General features: G+C 44.2%; 1 protein-coding gene and 1 long non-coding RNA gene across 2 annotated transcripts in view; both read left to right on the forward strand.

The window, feature by feature from the left end:
* LOC143817999 (uncharacterized) overlaps positions 1-11,378 on the forward strand; it is a 44,295-nt gene extending 32,917 nt beyond the window's left edge. The window contains exons 2-3 of the long non-coding RNA XR_013224250.1: positions 9,923-10,029; positions 11,311-11,378. This is a non-coding gene — a long non-coding RNA (uncharacterized LOC143817999). The remainder of the gene's footprint in view (positions 1-9,922; positions 10,030-11,310) is intronic.
* Positions 11,379-11,529: 151 nt separating this feature from the next.
* KLHL34 (kelch like family member 34) lies at positions 11,530-26,329 on the forward strand. The gene is made up of 2 exons (XM_077299455.1): positions 11,530-13,707; positions 25,149-26,329. The coding sequence occupies exon 1, from the start codon at positions 11,915-11,917 to the stop codon at positions 13,697-13,699; it is 1,785 nt and encodes a 594-aa protein (XP_077155570.1). The 5' UTR covers positions 11,530-11,914; the 3' UTR covers positions 13,700-13,707; positions 25,149-26,329.
* The last annotated feature ends 494 nt before the right edge of the window (positions 26,330-26,823 follow it).

A 26,823-nucleotide genomic window follows, 5' to 3' on the forward strand; every position in this document is an offset into this window, starting at 1 on the left:
CTACACCAGCACCACCACAGTCAAGTGCACATCCCCTATTTGATGCTCTCCTCATTATTGGAAGTGGTTTTAAGGCACACTACTCTAACAGACACAGCGGTAGAGTAAAATTATATTTTAGGCCCACAAATGGCAAAAAACAGCTGCAGACTAGAATTATTTATTAGGCACACTACTCGCACAGATACTGCAGTAGAGTAAAATAGTTTTTTAAGCTCTGCCACAACTTGTACGGACATAGCGGTAGAGTAAAATAATTTTTATGGCCCACAAATGGCAAAGAGATGGCTACAGTGTCAAATTATTTTCTAGGTACACTACTCTTATAGACACGGCGGTAGAGTAAATCTGTTGTTTAGGCCAGGCCACAGCTTGTATAAACCCAGTGTTGGTGTAAAATTACTTTTTTGGCCCGGACACAATTTGTATAGATACAAATGCATAGTAAAAATAGTTTTTAAGCTCACAAACGGCAAAAGAGACAACTGCAGAGTAGAACTATTTTTTAGGCACACTACTCGTACAGACACAGCGGTAGAATTAAATTATTTTTTAGGCCCACAAATGGCAAATAGATGGCTGCTGAGTAGAATTATTTTTCTGCCATGCTACTCGTACAAAATGGTAGAGTAAAATATTTTCTAGGTCCACAAATGACAAACAGACACAGGCATACAACTTGTATAGACACAGCGGTAGAGTAGAATTATTTTTTAGATCCACAAATGGCAAAGAGATGGCTGCAGAGAAGAATTATTTTTTAGGCACACTACTCGTACAGACAGCTTAGGAACCACAGCCCTCTGACTGGTGGTAATGATGATTAGAGGCAATGTTTACCTCACTGTCATGCAGATGACAGCATAGCAAACAATGGATGTTCAGGTCCTTGATTCATATGAAAGAGGTCCGGGTTCGTATTTCAGTACTGTTCTGGCACCCAAACTGAACATTTTTTAAATGTTCGGTTGAATCCGCTGGACCCCAACATCCATGGTTTGCCCATTACTATTGCAAAGTACACACAGCAGCTTTTTGGCACAGTACTCCCACTGAGACGAGTGCAGATTACAAACACAGAGGCTTTTTTGTCATAGTACGCACACATAAAGTCTAATGCTGTCCTTCACTAATGTTACGTCCTGTCCCTACACTAATCAGAGCAGAATAACGTTGGCACCTGTGATCCAGCAGTTATACAAGCCGGGTCATGTGGTGCGTCGGCCAATCACAGTCATGACAATACTTAGCAATGCTGTGATGGCTTAGAAAGTGCCCATAGCCCAATAGCTTCTTTATTGGCTGCGCTGCAGCCTTTTAACAAATTTTATTCGGCATCCAAACCCGATCACTGGACTCGACATCCAACAAAAGGTCTGTGTTTGGGGTTTCAGTATTGGACACTTGGTGTCCTGTACAAACCCTAAACTTCATAGTTTGGGTTCGCTCATCCCTAGTACCAGCCCATTTTCAGAGGCAGTCAAATTTTTTTGTCCATTTTGTTTGAGGAAAACAAGCTGAGAAGTAATTCTGCACACCTTGATAAAGGGTGTTAATCTCCTTATCCTCACTGGCCCTCATTACACAATGCATATATTTTTTACTGTATCACTCCATATAGAATAATGTTGTTTACAACTATCCTATATGGCAGAAAAATATATTCTGACATTCTGACGATCATGTGTATGTCAAATGTTGGGCAAATGCTCTGTGAATATGTAATATAGTTCACAAACAGTATATGGAGGGAGCCTTAGGCCGATTTCACACATCCTAAATTAATGATACGAGTACAATCTCCCATATGTATTCTCCTTATCTGAACTGAAGAGCCTCATAGACAATTATGAGGCTGTTGAAGTTGCCAGTCTGCATATTGCAAGCCTGGCTTTGGCCGGAAATGTCAGATATATGAAACCTGCATTAATTATTAATTTAATTTTAAAATTTAGCCTGTTTAACCCTATATGTTCCAACTGCAATACTTTAGATGATTTAAAGTTACACAAATTTATAGGGGAAAATGATGGCTGTCAAAGGTGTTGTTCGTTTTGGTAAGTCTGACCCATGAAAACCGTGCAAAGCTAAAAAGTATGCAAAGCATCCTAATTAATTGACTACAGTATGTTATGGCTTAAGGGAATGGGGGAATTATGTAGATGCCTTGTATACTGTGTGTCACCTTGGTGGTAAGTGTAGGATGAATTACCAGGCTGCCATCTGCTTACTTAGCAGTCTTATTAATGCATACATGGATATTTTGTTCTTTTGGCAGTTAATTATGATCCCATTAAGACTTTGTGCTACTCTGGTGTACATTGTTTGCAGCCATAAATCTTTTCTGCTTATTGGTGATGAGAATAGTCCATTTTCACATTTTATGGTCCTGTCCCTGACATCTCAAGGTCACATAGTTCCTAAAGTCAGGCCTAATCTCACTTAATCCTCATAGTCATATGATAAGAGTGTGGAATGATGGCAGTAAGTACTGCTTGCATTGTTCATTACTGTGCAGCATTATACATGAAGCGTAACTTTTATCTGAGATTACTGTTAATTTAAAGAAGCATGCAAACAGTTATAGTACCTAACAATTTAATGCACACATATATCTATGAATATTTTCTTTAGCCAGGCACAATATAATTTTCTAGAAGACAGAACAATGAATGTACAATGCTCAGCATAAATGAGCACACCCCCTTTGAAAAGTAAGATTTTAATCAATACCTCACTGAATACAGTTTTCCAAAAATTAGTTTATGCAAAAATGAAATATACACCTCATATCAAAACCTAACATATCTACTATTTTGTATGACCTCCATGATTTTGTACAGCACCAAGTCTACTAGGCATGGAATGAACAAGTTGGTGACATATTGCAATATCTGTCTATATCCATTCTTCAAGAATGACGTCTTTTAGAGCCTGGATGGTGGATGGAGAGTGATGCTCTACTTGTCTCTTTAAAATTTCCTATAGGTGTTCCGGTTGGGTCCAGATCTGAAGACCTATTCGGCCATTGAATCACTTTCACCCTGCTGTTTTTCAGAAGTGCAATAATGGCCTTAGATGTGGGTTTTGGATCATTGTCATATTGGAAAAGTGCATGTATATGTTTCACTGTAAGCATTATGCACTATTTTTGTACTTCTCAACTTTGTGATGCCATACAGTTTTGAAGCCATCAGTTCCAAAAACATTTATCTTTGTCTCATCACTTTAAACTATAGAGTATAGACTTCTTTTTTTTTTTACCTGGAAAATTGTAGGCAGGCTTTGTTCTGCATGGGCTTTAAACCCCTTCACACCCCAAGCCTTTTTTCCAGTTCCTGACTAGACCAACATTTTCAATTTTGACCAGTGTCACTTTATGTGGTGATAACTCTGGAACACTTCAACGTATCCCAGTGATTCTGAGATAATTTTTATGACATGTTGTACTTCATTTTAGTGGTAAATTTTGGTTGATATTTTTTATTAATGAAAATATAGAAAATTTGACAAAAAAATTGAAAATGTTACAATTTTCAAACTTTCAGTTTTATGTCCTTAAACCAGACAAAATAAAAACCAGTAAAAAAAATCTAATTAAAAATGAACTTTCAATATTTATACATTGCAGAAAATAGCCAACTCATATAAAAGAAACAAAAGTATACTTTGCCTGCATCTCTGCCACAATTGATGACATGCTGTTTAAACCTAATGTGATTTCTCTCCTGGGCTGATAGCCTACGTTTATATGGTCTTTTGTTTCAAAATGCTGATTCAGAATTTTAGTCATCTTTGCAATTTTTGTTTCCTCTTGATGGACCATAATCACATTGTCCACATATAAGAGAATAGATATCCACTTTCGGTCTCTACATTTTGTGTATAAACACGGATCTGTTTGACCTCTTTTAGATCCTTCTTCCAATAAGACTTTGTTCATGTTGGTGTTCCATGCTCTAACCGATTGCTTAAGACCATAAAGAGATTTTTGTAGTTTGCAAATAAAATTCTCTTCATCCTCTTTGATATAACCCTCTGGTTGAGTCATGTGCAAGTCATCTTCAATGTCACCATTTCAAAAGGTAGTTTTGATGTCTAAATGTCTGACAAACACATTTGTGCAGCAGCTGTAGCCATTAGAGTCCACTATGTGGTCAGCTTACTGGAGAAAATGTGGCATCATAATCAGTGGCGTATCTAGGGGGGGCAGCCGGGGCATGTGCCCCGGGCGCAGCTGGCTGGGGGGGGGCGCAGTCGGGCCGCCTATTGTGGCGGTCTGCAGTGTCTTCCCCGGCGGCTGCATTCTGCCACCCCCCGTCTGGGAGTCAGCTGTTCTCTGTGCCGACTGTCAAGATGACAGCCGGCACAGAGAAGCTGCAGAGTGCCGGCTCCAAACATGTGCGGGGGTGGAGGGGTGCCCCTGCAGGGTGGCTGTGGTAGGCAGGGAGAAATCCCTGCAGCTCCGCTGCCTATAAGAGAAAATAGCAGCGGAGCTGCAGTAATCTGTCTTCCTGCTTCCTGCCCGCGCTTCCTCTCACACAGATGTGCCGCTGGATGATGTCATTATTCAGCTGCCGGCTGTGTCAGAGGAAGGCAATGGTGATACAGCGGCAGAGTGCGAGGAGAGGTGAGAGGGGGTGTTTGTGTGTGCGCATGCGCGTGTGTGTGTGGCGCACTGCAGGGGAATGTGCAGAGAAATAAATGGTGTGTGTGTAGGGGGAGGAGAGGGCAATGATGGGGCTGATGGGGAGAGGGCAAAGATGGGGCTGACGAGGAGAGGGCAATGATGGGGCTGATGGGGAGAAGGCAATGATGGGGATGGTGGGGGAGGAGAGGGCAATGATGGGGCTGATGGGGAGAGGGCCATGATGGGGATGTGGGGGAGGAGAGGGCAATGATGGGGGTGATGGGGAGAGGGCAATGATGGGGATGGTGGGGAGGAGAGGGCAATGATGGGGCTGACGGGGAGAGAGCAATGATGGGGATGGTGGTGGAGGAGGAAATTATGGAAGTGGTGGAATGGGCAAGGATGGGGATGGTGGGGGAGGAGGAAATGATGGAAGTGGTGGAATGGGCAAGGATGGGATGGTGGGGGAGGAGGAAATTATGGAAGTGGAGGAATGGGCAAGGATGGGGATGGTGGGGGAGGAGGAAACGATAGATGTGGTGGAAAGGGCAATGATGGGATTGGGGGGATGAAATGCTGGAAGTGGTGAAATGGGCAATGATGGGTGCGATGGAGAAGGCAATGATGGAGGTGGTGAAGACAGCAATGATGGGGTGAGGTAGAGGACAATAATATGTGTGTGGACAATTTTAGTGGGGATAGGGGGATTTATTATGTGTGGGGAGAATTTGGGGATGGGGAATTTATTATGTGTGGGGGAGATTTGAGGACACAAAATGAAGAGCAAAAGGGGAGATGAGGGGCATATATGAGGAAGCAGTACAGGGGAATGGTGGAATGTATGAGGAAACAATATGGGGGAATTGGGGGCATGTATGAGGAAACAGTATTGGGGAATGAGGGCATGTACGAGGAAACAGTATTGGGGAATGGGGGGCATGTATGAGGAAACAGTATGGGGGAATTGGGGGCATGTATGAGGAAACAGTACGGGGAATGGGGGTCATGTATGAGGAAACAGTATGCGGGAACTGGGGGCATGTTTGGAGAAACAGTATGGGGGAATTGGGGGCATGTATGAGGAAACAGTATGGGGGAATGGGGGCATATATGAGGAAACAGTTTGGGGGAATGGGGGGCATGTATGAGGAAACAGTATGGGGGAATTCGGGGCATGTTTGAGGAAACAGTATGGGGGAATTGGGGGCATGTATGAGGAAACAGTATGAGGGAATGGGGGGCATCTATGAGGAAACAATATTGGAGAATGAGGGCACAGTATGAGGAGCGATGTGAAAAATGTATGTGGACAGAGTATGGGGAGTGAGGGTGATGGGATGAGTGCAGACACAGTATGGGGAGTTACGTGAGCAGGTAGTATAGAAAGTGAGGGGGTAAATATATGAGGAGACAGTATGGTGAACAGGGGGATGTGAGAGGAGACAGTATGAGGAGGGAGGAGAATAGTGTGAGAAGACAGTATGGGGGGACAAAAGTGAGTGGGCACAGAATAGAAACTGAATAGTGGGGGTGTAGCATAGAGGGACAGTGTGAGGGCACAGCCAGGAGGGGACAGTGTCACGCTCACGCCCTGACTGGTGGGCGTGAGCTCGGGGGGTTTGTGGCCCCACTGTGCCACAAACCAGACTACCCTGGAAGGGGAGTGACTATGACAGCTGCCTGGTTTTTCACTGGAGCCTCTGATGGTGAGGTCAGGCTTGTGCAGCAGGCAGCTGCCAGGTGCTACTCCAGGGTGGTGTCTGGCTGTGGCTGCTGATCCCACTTGGGAGACAGGAACACCAGGATTGGTGCGGGCATCAGGCAGGACTGGCAGAAGAGCACGGCTGAAACTCAGACGAGTAGGCTGGCACGGCTGAGACACAGGGCTGGCAGAGACACGGCAGAGAACACAGGGCTGGCAGAGACACAGCAGAGAACACAGGGCTGGCAGAGACACAGCAGAGAACACAGGGCTGGCAGGAACACAGGACTGGCAGGAACGGCAGGAAACACAGGACTGGCTAGGACGGCAGGAACACAAGACTGGAAGGCATGGCAGGAACAGCAGGACTGGCAGGAACACTGGATTGGAAGGCACGGCAGAGAACACAGGACTGGTTGATGTGGTTTATGAAGGAACAGGTAGGGACCTGTTCACACTGGAGGTGCAGGTACGGATATGTAGTGTGGAGGAACAGGTAGGGACCTGTTCACACAAGAGGTGCAGGAAAGGAAACAAGCAGAAAGGAATGAGGTATGAAGGAACAGGTTGGGGCCTGTTCACACAGGAGATGTAGGTACGGAAACAAGCCAGAAGGTAAGGAGAATGAAGGAACAGGTTGGGACCTGTTCACACAGGAAGAGAACCGCAAGGCTGCGGATAGGAATGGTTGAGCAGCAATATAAAGTGTAGCAACTAAAGCTAAGCAGGGCAGAACCACAAGGAATACGGAGAGGAGCTGCAGCGAGAGGTTTCTGCAGCAAAGCAGAGCGGAGCCACAAGGAATGTGGAGAGGAGCTGCTGCAAGGGATTACGGCAGCTACAGAAGCTAAGCAGAGTGGAAAGGAGCAGAACCGCAGGAGTGCGGAGCAGAGGTAAAGCCACAAAGGTACAGAGCAGGCAGAGCCGCAAGAGTGCGGAGTATAAGCAAACTGAGAACACGAGGAAAGACACAGCAGGGAAGGAAGCCACAGACAAGGAGACCGAGATAAGCCTAAGTTCAGACAAGGAAATGGAACAAGACAAGAAACAAGGACAAGGACACAGGGACCAGGATATTCTGCCTCCTGGAGGGCGGACAACAAGACCAAGGCAATAGCACAGAGAAAAGCCTCCAGAGAGAGAGTAACTCAGAGCAAGGCCTGGCAAACTCAGCAGCTAAACACAAACTGAGCTAACACATTGCACAGGCCCAGACCACTGGGTGGAGCTGCACTATATACTGGAGGCCTCTTGGTAATTGGTCAGGAACAGATTAGACAGATGCACCTGATTCCTATAAGAACCAGAGAGTTCAGGCGCCGACCCCCTATACACACAGCCATGAAGCTTGCAGAGAGCAGAGACACAGAACATGGAGCTGGCATGAAACAGAAACCACATCATGACCTGGAGCAGTGGGTAAGATAGTGTGAGAGATGCGAGGCCATGCCGTGATGCCAGCAGAGTTGTTAAAGACAGTATACCAAGGAGGGTTAGTGTGATGATAGAGTATAGTATAAATACTGGGCCCTATAGGGGGGACACAGTGTGAGAGGACAGTGTGAAGAAGGAGGCCGGTATGGAAAGGAGAGGTCAGTGTGAAGAGCATGTACCATAAGAGGGACAGTGTGGTGGTCATATTTTGTGCAGACAATATAGTGAGGGGCAATTTTTTATTCAGGAGCATTTTAATGACACTTGTATCTTTAAGGGTATCATGTGGAAATTTTCAGCAAAAGAGGGGAGAAGATGGAAGTCTGCAGAGACGAGCTGTGGATGAGAAAACGCATCATGGGATCTGGACAAGATGAAGAAAAGAAGGAGAATTACTCCAGAGACGACGTCATCTATAATGTACCTCGATGTAAATGTTATGTGTGATGCTAACTAACTCTCATGTTTTTATTTATGTTAGGAGCTTTAAAGGGGATGTCCAGGTTTGTAATGAGTCTGCAGTTATTCTTTGTGACTGCAGACTTCTGACTTCTCACAGTGCGCCCTGCACGTTGTCAGGATCCTCTCGTGCTGGCGATTTAGATACATATGGTCACATGCTGACTAGACATGTGTGGCCTCACTCAATGAAAATGAACTGAGTGAGGCAGGGCACGTCTAGTCGGAATGTGGCCAGAGGTCTACAAATCACATGCTTGTGCTGACATGACTGTCCACTGGCCAGGGAGAATCCTAAAAGTGTGCAGTGCATTAGTTGTGAGAATTCAGAAGTCTGCAATGTCAGGATTCAGCTCTGCAGGTTCCAGTAGTCGTCACATAGAAACTTCACTCATATGCGACTTTCATACTTGTGGTCCTGTGACAATGAACTTCTCTTCCTGCTTGTCTCAGTTTTTCACTGATCATTGAGAGCATTAGGGAGAGCAGCTCGTCAGTACATGTCTAAGTGTGGAAATCGCATATGTCCTTGCTGGGGGGGGGGCGCCAAAATGAATTCTTGCCCCGGGTGCCAGAAACCCTAGATACACCTCTGATCATAATATTCACCATATTTCTGGGAATATTCTTATTCTACTAATCGTGCTTAAATCTGTGAACCTTGCCTTCAGAGTTATACTTGGTCTTAAAAACTCATTTACATTTTGTTGCTTTCTTGCATTGTGGTATTTTGGTGAGTTTCCAAGTTTGAAGTTGATGAACGGACTTAATTTCCTCATTAGCAGCAGCATTAATCCAGTTCAGTTTTTATGGACAGGTAATTATTACATCTCATCCCATGACTGCGGTTCTGACTCAAAGTAGGACAAAGTCCAAAGTAGGAGAGACATTTAGCTGGTATACCCTTGTTTGATCTCGACAATCTCCTGACTTCAGGTTCCCCTGATTTTTATGTTGCCTCTTAAGTGGTTTAAGAGCTTCTAAATCTTTTTCCTTGCTAATTTGAAAGTGTGACTGAGATTGTTGTTGCTTCTGGTGGATTACTGGTATGATGTTATCAAATGTGAGCAACAGAAAGTTGTAACCAATCATTACATCTTTGCTTATTGTGACCCTGTTCTTTTCTGGGTGAAGGATTCTATACCTTTTCTGGGTTATACTCTTTCCTAATCCAGATTGTTTGGGCTAATATTGGGGTGCAGGCCGGAGGATACATTTCCTAATCAAAATTGTTTGGGCTAATATTGTTCTGCAGGCACACTCAGAAAATAAATACTGATTGTTAATTGAGTGAAAGGTGACTGACAGGTCTGGGCCTAGGGTTGTGAAACAGTTGGTTAAAAGAGGGGCAGGGTACATCCAACATGTGTGGCAAAAAGCGAGGTCTTGGTGGAAGGGGAAATAGGCTTGGCGTTTAACGTGTACATGGGTTAGGTGGTAATGTTAACGAAAGTTCTACTAAACAAACACCGGCTCATCCTATCCAAAGAAAACTGACATCTGATACTGGACGGGCTATTCGACTCCCTTTCTCCCTTTGAGCTGTTCACACATTATATTCCACAATTTCCAGAAATGCCCAAACTTGTTTCTTGGTGACTGGTTGGATTGCCTCCACCTTATTTACTTGTGACTTTATTTCGCGCCTTCCAATTATGTAGCCCAAGTATTTTGCCTCTTCTTTCCCCATGGTGCAGTTCTTTGGGTTTTTCGTAAACCCTGCCTTCCTCAGTACATCCAGTACCACCTGGACCTTCTGCAGGTGACTTCCCCAATCCAGGCTGAAGATCGCCATGTCATCCAGGTAAGCTGAGGCGTACTTTTTGTGAGATGAACCTCAGTCAGTCCATATATGCCCCTCTGGGGTTCCTATGTACCCATGTACACTCACACAAATATATATATATATTCCCTATATATATATATCTCCATCGCATAAATGATGCCACCACATAAATCCAACATATCCCCTATATACACTATATTCTGACATAAAGTGCAGAGGGGATAAGAAAAGTAGCACTTACCAAATCCTTGTAGCTTTACAAGTCCTTTATTCCGTTACATGTGGACGGGATCCAGCAGTATACAGATAAATAAGGGAGACATTCGGGGGGTTAAAAGGTGTCTGTCTGACGTTTCTATAGGTCCAAGTCAGTATACCTGCTGCATCTGCCGTGCCTGCCTGTATCCCTGCTGTTCCTGCCAGCACTTGTTGTTACAGCTTCCTGTCCCTTTAAGAGTCAGCTTCCATGCTTCCAAGATCTGTCCTGGAGTAGGACCTGGCTTCCAACCAGAACCAAGTCTAACCCCACCATCAGGGGCTCTAGTGAAGAGTCCGGTCTTCGCTTAGCCATGGCCCTCCAGGCTCTCATCGATCCACGACACAGTGGGCCCACAATTCATGCTTGCCCTTAACAGTCACAGAGCATAACATAGTACCGGTATATACCAAAGCAACAATAGAACGTTAAAGAGTGAGGTATTAGCCGGATATTGGTTAATGATAGTCAAGCATGACATTAATAACTAATATACAGTATTAATAGAATATACCACCCTGTAACATTTACACTATGTAGTATTTAGTATCTTTAACCTCCTAATCTGAAATCTATTACTATTGTGTTTTTAATAAGTATATATTGGTGAATCATTTTTCTTTATGGTATATACTGTTTAATAACTACCGGTATAATTATTGGGTGAAATATTTTCTTGACATATTTACAATCAAGAATATTTGCAAAATTCATTCAATGTTCTATTATATTTCATCATAATTATACTTGATATAACTAAGGACCTGTAAGGATAATATGGATTTTTTTTATCTATATACTGTTCTGTCATCATCACTATAAACTATTTATACGTTACATGGTCACTAAGATGAATTCTGAAATGTGTAAGACATGGCAGGGTATGAATCCTAGAGATAGTAAAGTATAGAAAAGTATGTAACGCAATATACTGTACGTAAATGATGAATATACATGAACATCATAATTGAAAATATAACAATAATCTTTTCCCAAATGTGCAACCTAACAGTTCAGTGTACTATATCCATCCCTCACAATAGGTTGGCATTCATGGAATACAAGATAAGGGTATTCTAATGTGCCATGTTGCACAAACAAGTCTGTCCCCTTGAACTGCAGCTCCGCTCTGGGAAAGTGAAGTAATCTTGTCTTGTGTTTGCATGCTATTCCTGTAACTGTGAGTTATGATGATATCATTCACCCAAGACTGGAGATACACATGTCAAACTATGGCGGTCACTATAGTCTTCTAAATTTGGTCCACCTCTCCTCCGCGGCTGTTGATTTGATCTTTTAAACAAATGCTTTCAGTGGAAGTGACAAAGGGTCATCTACATAGAACGTGCTCCTGAGCTGTACAACTTCTAGAAGTGGATGAGAAACCTTCATACAGGGGGATCCAAGTCAGACTCTCCAGAAGGGAATGGATAAGAGCTTTTTCTTTTTTGGACGATACAAGTCACATCCTTGGATTTAGAGAATAAGGAATTTTGTTACATATCAAGTCCTGCACTGGAGAAGGTGAGAGAAACAAACCATAACTGTAAAGATGCTACTCTGTAAATGCAAATCTAAGAATTACAAGTGCTGCATAAGACTTGACCTTTGCAAATATATTTAGATTTGCTGTAATCATTATGCATCATGAGCTATTTCTTGGCTTACTGCAAGTCCCATCGTGGCATGGTATTTACCCAGTTCCAGTTGCTTCGATCTTATGGCCACTTGTGTGATGTTTCTCTAGTAGTCGATGGACATGAGTTCCCAGCGCACAAATCATTGCTTGCTTGCTCAAGTGACTACTTCAGGGCAATGTTTAAAGACTATACAAAGGAGTCCAATGTCTCTGTCATCCATCTTAAAATTATCTCAGCAACAGGTCTGCAAAATATACTGGATTTTATATATACATCATGGTTGTCACTTTCCATGAATACTTTAGAGGATACGTTGGAAGCGGCGACTTACTTGCAAGTGATGGATGCAATACCGCTGTGCAGCAAGTATATAATCAATAACTGTGACTTGGAAAATTGTTGTTTTTGTGCAAATATTGCATCACAATATTATCTTATAGATGCTTTAGTGGAAACAGAGTCGTACATTGTTCATAACCTTTGGAAACTGTTACAAGAGGATTTAGAATGGACTGAGCTTCTGGAATTAAATACAAAGTCAATGATCAAGCTGATGCAGTGTGAAAATATTCCAAAAGTGACTGAACATTGTCTTCTGGATTTAGTTATGAAGTGGTTGCAGTATGACAGAACCCGGCTGTTACATGCTAAGGTGCTTTTTGAAAATGTACGTTTTGGATTATTGTCAATAGAAACCCTTCGAAAACTCTACACCCAATCTGAGGTTCCTTTAACACCATCAATCAAAAGTCTTGTTATCAAAGCAATCAATTATCATTCATTCCCTGCAAAACAACCCATCTTACAAGAAATGTATAGCACAATGAGAAACCAGAAAGGCTGGATTCTGCTAGTAGGAGGCAATGCCAATGGAGAACTAGTAGAGAATGTTCTAGGGTTTGATGTCTACAATCATAAATGGAGAATGGTGACAAACCTAAAAATGAAAGTTCAGCATCATTGCACATGTGTGATTGGCAACTTTCTATATGTCCTTGGAGGGGAAACTCCAGAAAATTTGGAAAGCAACTCAAGCGATACTTGCTTGTCACCTACAAATATTGTTTATCGATTTGACCCAAGGTTCAATCAGTGGATGAAAGTCTCTGGAATGATGGAAAAAAGAGCTCAGTTTTCTTGCTGTGTTGTTGATAATCATATATTTGCTATAGGTGGACGAGGATATCAATTGGCTATACATTCATCAGTGGAAGTCTATGATGTCAGTAGAGATACATGGACAAAGTCTAAAGAGCTTCCTTTCAAAATCCATGGTCAGGCCAGTGCAGTACACAAAAACATTATCTATATATCCGGTGGAAAGTTTAATGGACAGGCGAGCAGCTGTAAAGATGTATACTCATTTAATAAATTAGAAGCACAATGGAAAAAACTGGCTTCAATGACAATTGCAAGGTTTGGACACCAGATGGCCACTGTTAATGATGCCATATTTACATTTTTAGGAATTTATGAACCGTTTTCTGATATAGAGAAATATGATCCATTGAACAATCAATGGACTCGTTTGAGACCAATGACCTTTGACCGCTTTTGCTATGGTCTGGTGGTGGTGGAGCAAACCATACTTCTACTTGGAGGGAAGAAATGGCAGGACTCACAGGAGGTGGCGACGCACAATATTGTTGGGTATGATTCAGAAAATGATTGCTGGGAAGAAATATGCAGCCTAGCATTTCCATTCTGTGGCCTACAGTGTGATGTTCTACAACTGTCTGACTCAAATGAGAGCGAGGAACAACAGATCAAACCATGTACACAAATTAAGTGATATAAATGGTAATGTATGGCAATATGTATTTCATATTAGAATTTTAAGGGATAAAAAAGTCTATTTTCTTCCCCAAAAATAGTCACATTTTTTGCAATTGCATATCAGTGCCATTCAAGTGTATAGGGCTGAACTGTAATACTAGATCCTACCCAAGAAAAAGAGTGGCACCGTTTCTGGAAAAAGTGCAGACTTTTATTCTTTTCAAATCTCAGGGAATTCCTTTATAGTGTTTTTTGCAGTTCCCATAGGTTCTCAGTACAGAGAGAAGTTAAGATAATTAAAAATTTAAAGGGAACCTGTCATTAAATTCATGTTTTCCAAAAGACAGGCAGTATGAATCAGGCACAGGCTGAATTATTGCAACCAGGTATGTTGAACTTTGAAATACTTAATATTTCAGAGAAAACATAATTTTTAAAGTGACAGGGCAATATGTGTCTCACATGAGTAGTCCGAGACAGATCCCGGCAGCTTCTCTACTTATCTGACAGGTCTGGGTATACACACCCATAGGCTGGGGTCACACTTGCGAGAAACTCGCACATCAATACCCGGCACTGCCGCCGGCACTCGGGACCAGAGCGTGCAGCTGCATGTATTTCTATGTAGCTGAGCGCTCCGATCCCGAGCGCCGGCGGCAGTGCCGGGTATTGAGACACGAGACTTGTGCGAGTATCTCGCAAGTGTGACCCCGGCCATAGGGAGAGTCCAGTCAGTCTAGGAGAGTCAGGTGAGGAGAAGTCTCTGAGGACCTTCCTCACACAAGTCTTCTGAGATGCATGGTCCCCAGCCAGCCTTCAGAAGAAAACATTCAAAGCTGCAATAATGCTGCCAGTGTCTGATTCATGTTGTTTGTGGTTCAGGCAGCATTAATCCTGATGACATGTTCTCTTCTAGGGTGTGTGCACACGTTAAGTATTTGGTGCAGAAATTTCTGTATCTCTTGGCAGGAAAAACACAGCATAAATAGTTTTTGCCACATTTTTGTTGCAGATTTTTCCCCACTTAGTATAGGTGAAATCTGCAGCAAAAATGCTGAAATAATTGAAATTCTGCAGATTTACATCTGCACCAAACCTTAAATTCAAAAATAAATCCTTAAGGTTTTGTGACAAATCTACGCAGGAAAAATCTTAACAAAAAAGCAACAAATCTGCAACGTATGCACAGGCCCTTAGCATGCTCATATTAATGTGTTTTATATATGTTGTTCAACATGACAGCTCAACCCAAACAAGATAGGTTTTTATTGTCATAGGCTATTGACATAGACTTGTAGGTTCAGTGGAGAAAAAATAAAGCTCTAGAAAATTACACACAATGTACAGTATATCTAATATATTAACCCCTTCACTCCGAAGCCTGTTTTCACCTTCCTAACCAGGCTAAATTAAAACATTTGACCACTGTCACTTTATGAGGTAATAACTCTGGGACATTTCAATGTATCCCACTGATTCTGAGATTGTTTTCCGTGACATATTGTAATTAGTGATGAGCGAATATACTCGTTACTTGAGATTTCTCGAGCATGCTTGGGTGTCCTCCGAGTATTTTTTAGTGCTCGGAGATTTAGTTTTTCTTGCAGCAGCTGAATGATTTACATCTGTTAGCCAGCATAAGTACATGTGGGGGTTGCCTGGTTGCTAGAGAGCCCCTTATGTGCCTAAACAGTGAAATCTCCCCACAAGTGACACCATTTTGGAAACTAGACCCCTCAGAGAACTTATCTAGATATGTGTTGAGCACCTTAAAACACCAGATACTTCACAGAAGTTTATAACGTTGAGCCGTGAAAATAAAAAAATCTAAATTTTCCCACATAAATATATTTAGTCACAAATTTTACATTTTTATAAGGTTAACGGGATAAAATTGCACCTTACAATTTGTTGTGCAATTTCTCCTGAGTACGCAGATACCCAGTATGTCGAGGAAAACTGTTTGAGCACATGGCAGGGCTTGGAAGGGAAGAAGCGCCATTTGACTTTTTGAATGCAAAATTTGCTGGAATAATTAGCAAACACCATGTCGCATTTGGAGAGCCCCTGATGTGCCTAAACAGTGGAAACCCCCCACAAGTGACACCATTTTGGAAACTAGACCCATCAGGTAACTTATCTAGATGTATGTTGAGCACATTGAACCCAAAAGTCCTTCATAGAAGTTTATAACGAAGAGCCATGAAAATAAAACAAAACACATTTTTCAAACAAAAATGTTTTTCAAATCCAAATGTTGCATTTTCACAAGGGTAACAGGAGAACATGGACCCCAATATTTGTTGTACGATTTCCCCTGAGTACATCGATACCCCATATGTGGTTAAAAAAAACTACTTTTGAGGCACAGTGCAAAGTTCAGAAGGGAAGAAGCATCATATTGAAGTTCAGATTTTGCAGGACTGGTTTGATGGTGCCATGTTACATTGGTAGAGCCCCTGAGGTGCTAGACCAGCAGAACCCCCATAAGGCCGGGTTCACACCGGTATCGGAGATATCCGTGTCCGTGTGCTCACGTGGTACATCCGTGTGGCAGGACCACACGGATGGCTTCCGGGAAGCAGTGCTACAGTAAGCACTGCCCCCTGCATGTGGAGCTGAGGCTGGCTCTCATCCTTTGTCCCCTGCTCTGCCGGCAATCAGCGTGAGCAGGGGAGAAGGGATCAAAGAAAAAATGACGCGGGGTCCCTCTATATTTTACAACCAACCCGGCAAAACTTACAGGTGTGGGCTGCTATTCTCAGGCTGGTAAGAGGCCATGGATACAGGCCCCCCAGCCTAAAAACAGCAGCCTGCAGCTGCCCAGAAAAGGCGCATCTATTAAGATGCACCAATTCTGGAGCTTTTCCTGGTTCTTCCCACTGCCCTGTAGCATTAGCATATGAGGTAATGAGGGGTTAATGTCACCTTGCTATTGTAAGGTGACATTAAGCTGGCTTAGTAATGGAATGGTGTCAATAAGACACCTATCCATTACTAATCCCACAGTTGTTAAAGGGTTAATAAAACACACACACACAGTAAGAAAAGAGTTTTCATGAAATAAAATAATACACACAGTTTGACCATTTTATTGTTACAGGTAATCCAAGCAAAGCCCTTGATCTCCTGGAATAAAGTCAAATAAAAAAAACAACAATATATGCTGCGCCCACACTGCCGCAGGGCCGAGGGGCACCCGGTACTGGGCCTCTATGTCTCAGGTCTGGGGTTGTCACGGTGGCTAGGCCCGGTCCATGACCCTGCTGTAGGGCGTCCAGTGAAACTTGAGAATGAGAGGATGTTGTGAGGTGGTGTAGGTCGCGGTGAATAACAAGGACACCAGGTTGCAGTCTCTTTACCTCTTTACTGAAGGCTTCAGGATCCTCAGTCCGGAATACGGTTAACCGGCTACCTGAGTCTGGCCAGTCCGATGGCACCTCCAGAGTTCCCTTTGCAGGTGGAAATCTGTGCCTACCTTCTAGCGCTTGTGTGTCATAGTCCTTCCCTGCTGTGCTTACGGGATAGTCCTCACAACTGTTGTGTCTGTTTCTGAAGTTCCCTCACAACTCGATTATGATGTTCTTCTTCGTCCCCCCAGATGATATGGCTAGGACGCACCCGTATGACGGGTGGGCTTGGAGTTCTTCCGGGACCCTAAAGTCGCCCCTCTCCCGATGTTGCCCCCTGTGTCTGCTTAGGTGATTTTGGGTGAGACAGCCCGCCTAGAACTGACTGTCCTGCCGTAGGTTTGAAGTAAGGCCTGGAGCTCAATACTTCCTCGGCATTTCCGGCCACCGGCTACGTGCCTCAGTAGGATGTTGCCTCATCTTACAGCACGACTCCTACTGGTGTTTCTCCTTGTTGTGTTGATCTCGTTTCTCACTCAGCACAATAAACCTCGCTTCTTGTCCTTTCTTGGGGTACCGCCGCGATGAAGTGCAGGCGCGGTCCCGTAACGTTCTTTCTGTTCGCTAGGCCTCTGTCAGGATCCCACCCCTGACAGGGACCCCCTGAATCTTCCCCTGCAACACCCTCTGCATGTTGCCTGGTTCCAACCCAGTCAGCTTCTCTCTAACTTCCTATCTAACTCCCAGTTTTACCAGATTGTCAGGAGTGGCCTAATACATAGCACCCTTAGCTCCCCCTGGAGGCCAGACTGTGAAGTGTATTGGTGTCTGTGATACCTGGTCAGGTGAACTCCTTCAGTGCCATCAGACGTACCATAGCCCCCCTTAGCGGCGGAGCATCAGTACTGCAATGACCAGGACTCTGGGGTGCTGCACTCCCCCCCGGTTAAATCCAGTACTCCTGGACTGGGAAGAAAACAACAATACATGTCAGCAAAAAGACATACAATTTTTGAAATGCAATAACAAGTAAATTTGAACAGAGCTTCCCTTTATGGGAGGTGAGGACATTTGAACGTTACAAACATGGTTAAATATTTTAAATAACATACTATAAATAACTTCTCTTACCCAACCGGGTATTCTACTTAGTGCAATTTCTGAACAATAATTTAACATTGCCTTTAAGGACGTATGAGCTGAATCCACTGAAGACCTTCTTATAAAACGCTATAAGGCTAATCAACTTTTCTTCATTTTCCACCTTTACATCTGCAGGACCGCCTGTCTATCTGCCCCAGGCCTACTGCCTCTCGCTCTGTTGCAGGACCGCCCCATTCCTCATCCGGGCCTACTGCCTTTCTGCTACTATACACAGTATAGAACTTATCAACCTTCTCTCAGTTTAGGATCGCTGAGCCATCTCTGTATGGCTCCTAGGAGGACTCACCGACTAACCCCGTATGGGTTCACTTCCTGTCCTCATTCTTTAACACATTATTAAACATTTCTTACAATTAACTAGCTAACTACATATAACTTCGACATGTAAGCATTATTCGACTTTAAGTGCTATTGGTGAACGTCCCCTTTAAGAGGGGACCAAGTCTCTCGGAGGTAGTGCAACTCCTCAAGCTGCAAGTTCGTATACAGCAAGGACTCCGGTGCTGTTTCCAAGAACATTCTTCGCAAAGAGTCCTTTTCTTTGTAAAACCAGTAGAGGGCACCTTTAAGAAGGTGCGAACTATTTACAATAAGTTTGTAATCATGCAGTGTTCATGATCCAGCAGTTCTTTTCAACAATGATGAACAAGAAAAAAACAAAAGCAAAAGTAGGGATCCCGGGTAAACTAAGGGATCCCTTTAAGAGTTAACCCTAGTCGGGTTGTAGCAGCAAGAAGACACATAGAAGGACGGACAGTTAACTATATACAAATGATAAAGCATTCTTGCTTACTCAGTTTCTGGCTGGGCAGGAGGCAGCCTCCTTCCGGGCCTCACCTGGCAAACGGGTCGTGGTGGTGTAGCAAGGACCGGTCCCGGCCTCAGCAACGACAGGATCCCTCGTCGGGACACCCTCCTCGCTCGTGGGTGAGCACGACCCATAGCTACACGGTGGGCCTGGATTCCCTGGGGTTCCGTGGGGGCAGGTTCCGGCACCTTCCCTGCAGGAGGCTCGTCCTCCAACCTTCCGGCAGCGGCCTGGAGTGCGACGCACCACTGGATGCCCCGAGCTATCCAGCCAACCTCCCTCCTCCACCGGGTGTAAGTCACTGCGTCTCCGGGCTCCAGGTCGCGACCGTACCTTCCCCTGCAGGGTTCCACCTCTTCCCGATCCACACGGACCTGCAGTGGCTCTCCAATTTTTTGTATAACTCCCCGTCCTTCCCGGGAGTTGAAGAACACCACCACACCCCAGTGTGACGGGGGAACCTCCTCAGCATCCGTCAGGTTGATCTGGACCGCAGGTTGGGGTCTATTCCTCCACGCCGTCATCAGGCGCCGCAGATGTTCTGCCTCCGGCAGGATCCTTAGGCCCTGTGCCTGCAGCTCGCACTCTGCCGCGGCCGGGATGGAGGAAGCAGGGGACACCGGAGTTAGGTGGACCTCCGTAGGCTGGCCCAGCCGAGCGGTCACACAAGCGTCGGCCTCCCGGCGGCGTGCTATCTGCCGGGCCTCGGCTGCGGCCACACACTCCTCAGATGGCGGCCAGTTGGGTCTGCCCATCGGTAGCTCCATAAGGGCCAGTCCCTGCAACGATGGCGCATCTGGGGCTGTGTCGGGTGGTGCAGCCTCATGCTGGGTCGGGTCGTCCCCATGCGGTGCTTCCGGCGTCGCCATCTTTGCTTCCTCTCCAGTGTCTTCTTCCCGCAGTCTCTTTCGTGGGTGGCCCCGTCTCCATGGTCTCCACCCACAAAAGAGGATGAGAAGGCGGACCTCGGCTGCTGACGGACACGTCCTCAGGATGCAAAAATGTTTAGACTGGGCGGCCATTGTCTTTCGCGCTCTTCAGCTGGTCCACGCCTACTCCACGCCCCTCTTCTCCTCCTGCGCTCTCCTCAGCTCTGTAATGGCGGCGGTTTTTGGCGGGACTTTTGGCGGCAAGTGGCAATGCGCAGTCTTGCAATAAGTCACAGTCCAAGCCAACAAATCACAGTTCCAAGGCACACATGACCTGATTCTTCAGGCTTAAGTAGATCCTGTTCGTGACGCCAAGTTGCAGCGCCCCCACTGCCACAGGGCCGAGGGGCACCCGGTACCGGGCCTCTGTGTCTCAGGTCTGGGGTTGTCACGGTGGCTAGGCCCGGTCCGTGACCCTGCTGAGGGGCGTCCAGTGAAAGTTGAGAATGAGAGGATGTTGTGAGGTGCTGTAGGTCGCGGTGAATAATGAGGACACCAGGTTGCAGTCTCTTTATCTCTTTACTGAAGGCTTCAGGATCCTCAGTCCAGAATACGGTTAACCGGCTACCTGAGTCCGGCTGGTCCGATGGCACCTCCAGAGTTCCCTTTGCAGGTGGAAATCTGTGCCTACCTTCTAGCACTTGTGTGTCGTAGTCCTTCCCTGCTGTGCTTACGGGATAGTCCTCACAACTGTTGTGTCTGTTTCTGAAGTTCCCTCACAACTCGATTATGATGTTCTTCTTCGTCCCCCCAGATGATATGGCTAGGACGCACCCATATGACAGGTGGGCTTGGAGTTCTTCCGGGACCCTAGAGTTGCCCCTCTCCTGATGTTGCCCCCTGTGTCTGCTTAGGTGATTTTGGGTGAGACTGCCCGCCTAGAACTGACTGTCCTGCCGTAGGTTTGAAGTAAGGCCTGGAGCTCAATACTTCCTCGGCATTTCCGGCCACCGGCTACGCGCCTCAGTAGGATGTTGCCTCGTCTTACAGCATGACTCCTACTGGTGTTTCTCCTTGTTGCGTTGATCTCGTTTCTCACTCAGCACAATAAACCTCGCTTCTTGTCCTTTCTTGGGGTACCGCCGTGATGAAGTGCAGGCGCGGTCCCGTAACGTTCTTTCTGTTCGCTAGGCCTCTGTCAGGATCCCACCCCTGACAGGGACCCCCCTGAATCTTCCCCTGCAACACGCTCTGCCACAGGATGTTGCCTGGTTCCAACCCAGTCAGCTTCTCTCTAACTTCCTATCTAACCCCCAGTTTTACCAGATTGTGAGGAGTGGCCTAATACATATTACCCTTAGCTCCCCCTGGAGGCCAGGCTGTGAAGTGTATTGGTGTCTGTGATACCTGGTCAGGTGAACTCCTTCAGTGCCATCAGACGTACCATAGCCCCCCTTAGTGGCGGAGCATCAGTACTGCAACGACCAGGACTCTGGGGCGCTGCATATACCCATACCTGTCCGCCATACAGTCAAGTCCCACACAGTAATCCATATTTGGGGGCATTTACATTTTACAACCAGGAGCGCTGCTAATGCGACCGTTCCCGGCTGTAAACGACTGGGGAATTAATGAAATGCAGGGAGCGGAGCTTCGGTGACTAGCGGTGATGTCACCGAAGCTGCGCCCCTAGCGGCATGAACTCATATGAACTCTTCAGCCTGGGAAAATGCCAGCTGATTTTACTGATTTTCTGCAGGCTGCACCTGTGAGTTTTGATGGGTTGGTTGTAAACTATAGAGGGGACCCCATGTCGTTTTTTTCTTTCATCCCTTCTCCCCTGCTCGCGTTGATCGCCGGCAGAGCAGGGGACAATGGATGAGAGCCGGCTTCAGCACCACACGAAGGGGGACAGCGCTTACAGTAGCGCTGTTTCTCCCATGATCGTCCTTGTGCACGGAGGACAATGCACACTCTTCTCCGTGTGCACATCTGTGGACAGTTTGGCAGGCCGTGCGTCCGGGTAAAAACAGACATGTCTGCGTGTTTTGCACACGGACATGGTCCATGAAAACACGCTGAAATCTGCATAGACCCATTCATGTGAATGGGTCTACGTGTGTCAGTGTCTCCGGTATGTGAGAAACCTGTCACTACACGTACCGGAGACACTGACGTGTGAAACCAGCCTAAGTGACTCCATTTTACAAACTACAACGCTCAATGAATCCATCTAGGGGTGCAGTGATCATATTGACACCACAGATGTGTCACAGAACTTTATACCATTGGGCAATGAAGAAAAAAAATATATATTTTTACCACCAAGATAGGAGGGATGGAGCGCTATTTGCCTCTTGTAGTGTAGATTTTTCCTAAAATAGTTAGCAAACTCCATATTCAGAGCCCCTAAGTGCTAGAAAAGCAGAATATCCCCTCAAGTGACTCCATTTTGGAAATTATTCTCCTTTGGGAATTTATCTACAGGTACAGTGATGATTTTGACTCTATGGGTGTTTTCCAGAAACAAGCAACAGTGGATGTTGCTGAGTTAAAATTGCTAATCTGCTATTGTATTGACCAGTACATTGTAGTGCTTGCGCTTCTGGAGACAAGCATCCGTAAATTAGGTGGGCTCTCATCACTACAAAAATGCCAAACATGTGGACGCTAAATGTGGGGCTCAGAAAGGAGAGGGGCATTTGGATTTGAGAGCAGAATTCACTGGATTTCTTTTGGGGGTGAGATGCCATAGCGCGTTTCCAGAGCTTTTGCACTACCAGTAATGTGGAAGCCCCTAAATTTCCGTTAACAGATGACAGACCTGAGTGGTGACTGGCTTTTTTTGTAGATTGAGTTGAAGCTTTTATTGAAAACATTTTAAATAACATTTTGGATCACATTTATCCGGCACTCAATGCTGAGCACTTACTTTACGTTTTCTATCTAAACCTCACGACAGATGAAACTCCCGAAGGATCCATGCACTATAATGAGGCAGCAGAGTTACTCTGGACTCCTTCTGGCCTCTGTTCAGCAGGGTTCTTCTTTTCAGAAGTGCATAAAACTGTGGTTGACAGCGCTTTTATGCTCGCCTAAAAAGACGGACACCACCGGATCATAGGTTCTATGGAGTTCAAGTGTCTCCATCTGCTTCATTACAGGGAATCTTCCGCCAGGAGTTCCATCTGAATTACGTATTTTAGAGAATTACACGGAAACCCTGGTGTAAGCACTCAGTGCAGAGCGCAGGATAAATGTGCTCCGAGCCTTACTGCGATCTTTGCGAGTCAGAATGAACAAATCAACAGCATGTGAAGAATTAGTTTTATTTATTTTGCACGCCGTTCCTCGTGTGGTATAAGTGATTAGGCGACTTTATTCTTCGAGTCGGTGCGATTACAGCGATACCAGATTTATATCGGGTTTTTATGTTTGGCTGCTGTCACATACTAAAAGATGCTTTTTATTGCAAAAACAAGTTTATACATCTCCATATTTAGACCACTATAATTTTTTCCATATTTCAGCACACAAAGTCATGTGATAGCTTCTTTTTTCGGAACGAGATGACATTTTTATTAGTACCACTTTTGCGCACATGACATTTTTTGATCAGAGTTTTGGGAGGCAGAATGAATAAAAACAAGCAATTCAGGAATTATTTTTGGGAGTTTTTTTTATACCGTTCTGTATGTGGTAAAATTAATAAGGCAACTTTGTTCTTCAGGTCAGTACGATTACAACGATACCGCATTTATATCGATTTTTCATGTTTTGGCGCATTTACACAATAAAAACCTTTTTATAGAAAAAATAATTATTTTTGCATCCTTTTATTTTGAGAGCTATAACTTTTTTATTTTTCTGCTGATGGAGCTGTATGGCAGTTAGTTTTTTGCGGGACAAGATGACGTTTTCATCGCTACCATTTTTATTTACATTCGTCTTTTTGATCGCGTTTTATTGCACTTTTTGTTCGGTGGTATGATGATAAAGCATTGTTTTGTGCCTAATTTTTTTTTTACGGTGTTCACTGAAGGGGTTAACTAGTGGGACAGTTTTATAGAGCGGTTCGTTACAGACGTGGCAATACCAAATATGTGTACTTTTATTTTTTTTACTTATATAAATAAATGTATTTATTGGAAAAATATTTCTTTCTTTTTTTTTCTTTATTTAGGAATTTTTGCAAAAATATTTTTACACTTTGTAATTTTGTTTTTAACTTTTTTTACACTGTCCCAGGTGTGCACATTACTATATTGCATCAGATCGCTGATCTGACACTCTCCACTGCAGAGTATTAGATCAGGATCTGACAGGACCCCACAACCATTTTGGTGCCAGGGGTCTCCATGGAGACCATCAGGACAACGCGATCAGGTTGTCCTGATGGAAGTGCGCAGGGAACCCCCTCCCTGTGTGCAGCCCCTGTAATGCCCGGTGGGCATTGCTGCAGGGTCTCAGCTGTCACATACCCATGCCCGATTGCCGCGGCGCTCAGCTTACGGCTGTGCGATTGGTACGCCATACTAGCACTGCTGTTTGCAGGAATGCATCTACCACAGAGCAGTACTAGTATGGCGCATGACGGGAAGGGGTTAAAAGGGGCAAAACCTTAAAAAAAAAGTATGCCGTAAATGTGGTATAGACTCTGGCTTATGATCCGGTGGTGTCTGTCTTTTTAAGTGTGTATAAAAGTGCGGTCAGCCACAGTTTTGTGCATCTCTGAAAAGGACACTGCTGAACAGAGGACAGACAGAGTCCAGAGTAACTCTGCTGCCTCACTATAGTGATTGGATCCATCAAGGGTTTCATCTGAATCCTGTCACTCAGAGATTTAGCTGAAGACTCTGATGGAAGTGCTCAGCATAGAGGGCAGGGCAAACTTTATTCCAAATGTTATGTAAAATGTTCCCAATAAAAGCTTCAATTCAATACACACAAAAAAACATTACTTGGAGCCCAAAGGCTCTGGAAAAGCACTATAGCTCCTCACCCCCCCCAAAAAAAAAAAAAAAAAAAAAAAAGAAATCCAGCAACTTCTACACTCCCTCCTGAGCCCCACAGTGTGCCTAAACCACATTTAGATTCACATATTTTCCATTTCTGTAGCGATGTGAGCCCGCATAATTTATGGGGTCCATGTCTCCAGAAGCATGAGCTGTGCACAATATACGGGCACTAAAATGTACAGCATGTATGGATACTTCAAATTATTTTTTGCACTTTGTAAAGTTGTATCCCAACTTGTGGATTTTATCTTTCAAGGTTGAGCTGCAGCCTAAAGGAAGACATGGAGATGTTTGTAATCTGGACTCCATCTGTCCTTCTTAGTTAAAATGACAAAAAGTCACGGTGTGGCCACAACCTGAACTGATGTCCTAACTATGGAAGAGACCTTCAATATTTGAACACTGGGTTTCAGACTTTTGGACCCCTGCTTATCAACTGTGGACTAAGTTGGATTACGAGTAACAGATAAACAATGAAGGAACAAAGCTCCGTTGATCAATTACAGTGAGGGGAACAGGCTGCCACGAAAGGTGGTGAGTTCTCCTTCAATGGAGGTCTTTAAACAGAGGCTGGACAGACATCTGTCTGAGATGGTTTAGTGAATCCTGCATGGAGCAGGAGGTTGGACATGACGACCCTTGAGGTCCTTTCCAACTCTAACATTCTATGATTCTATGATTCATCCATCTGATCGACAGTGGTCCCAGGAATCAGACTGACTCACATACTCTAATACTGGTAGAGAATTCTTAGTAAAGGTTATCAGTATTATAGTCCAGAAAAATGCTTCTAATTCAACCATTAACTGTTTATGTATGGTTACAACTGTAGTGCTACTTAACATGCCAATATTATTTCTGTACATAGTAACAAAGAGAAGAAGCTTTTATGTATGTTATATTAGAGACAAATGCTTCTTTATCCACTTAACAGTAACTTCTTAACTCCCTGAACTGATTATTTACTCTCAAAACTGCCTAAATCTGTCTACAAATCTGTCTGTAAAGCAATCATGTTTATAAGTCTATAAGAGGTAGGGAAGTGTTAAAGACAATGCACACAAAAAGAAACAGCTGATTTTAGGGCATAGGGAAAAACTGCTAAAATGCAACATAAAAGTCATAGAATAGTTCGAAATAGTGTTATTTCTCATATATACACATGCCAGCTAATTCAGAAAAGTTACCTAAAATGATAAATTCCACCATAAAACAAAAATAATGCATATAGCATGTCAAATTGTAATCCTTTCTCTAAAATGAAAAACGCAAACATACATGGGTACAGAACTGTGCGTGATTCCATATTTATTGCGTATACTGTAATGCTCCTGATATTCTAAGAGCAATTATTAATGTATTCACTGCGTTTATATGTACTTTTTGCTAATAATTTGGAACAATTGTTCTCTGTTGTGTGGGCTAAAATTCTGTAATAAAGCGATTTGGAGTAATAAGAAATACTGGCATGGCATTATTGCATAGAAACTTTAGGAAACTCTTGATTATATGAAATTTCCTGATTTTGGGTTAAAATTTATTTTAAAACAACATTTTAGGTCCTTGATACAAAGTAAAATGATGTTTTTTGTCCCTGATCAGTTGGGAAGGGAGAGGAAGTGGGGAGGTGTTAAGACAGCAGTAGGGGGAAGGCTGCAGTCTTCCTCTTCTTGATTCTGCATTTCTGATCCATGAAACCTATTTGGCAGATCTAATTTTTCACAGAGGCCGGATGAGATTACGTTTAGACTTGTCTATGGACCTTGTGTGAATTGGTGCTGAGCTGAATTACAAGAAACAGCCTTTGAACAAGTGACGCTGTCTGGAAGACAGCAGTCACGTTTTTATATTCTCACGCAATCCTTTTAAAGAAAATGTATATACCATATTTTCGTACTATAAGACACACTGGATCATAAGATGCACCACAA

This window comes from Ranitomeya variabilis, chromosome 3 (assembly GCF_051348905.1).
Source record: "Ranitomeya variabilis isolate aRanVar5 chromosome 3, aRanVar5.hap1, whole genome shotgun sequence".
Classification (NCBI taxonomy): Eukaryota; Metazoa; Chordata; class Amphibia; order Anura; family Dendrobatidae; genus Ranitomeya; species Ranitomeya variabilis.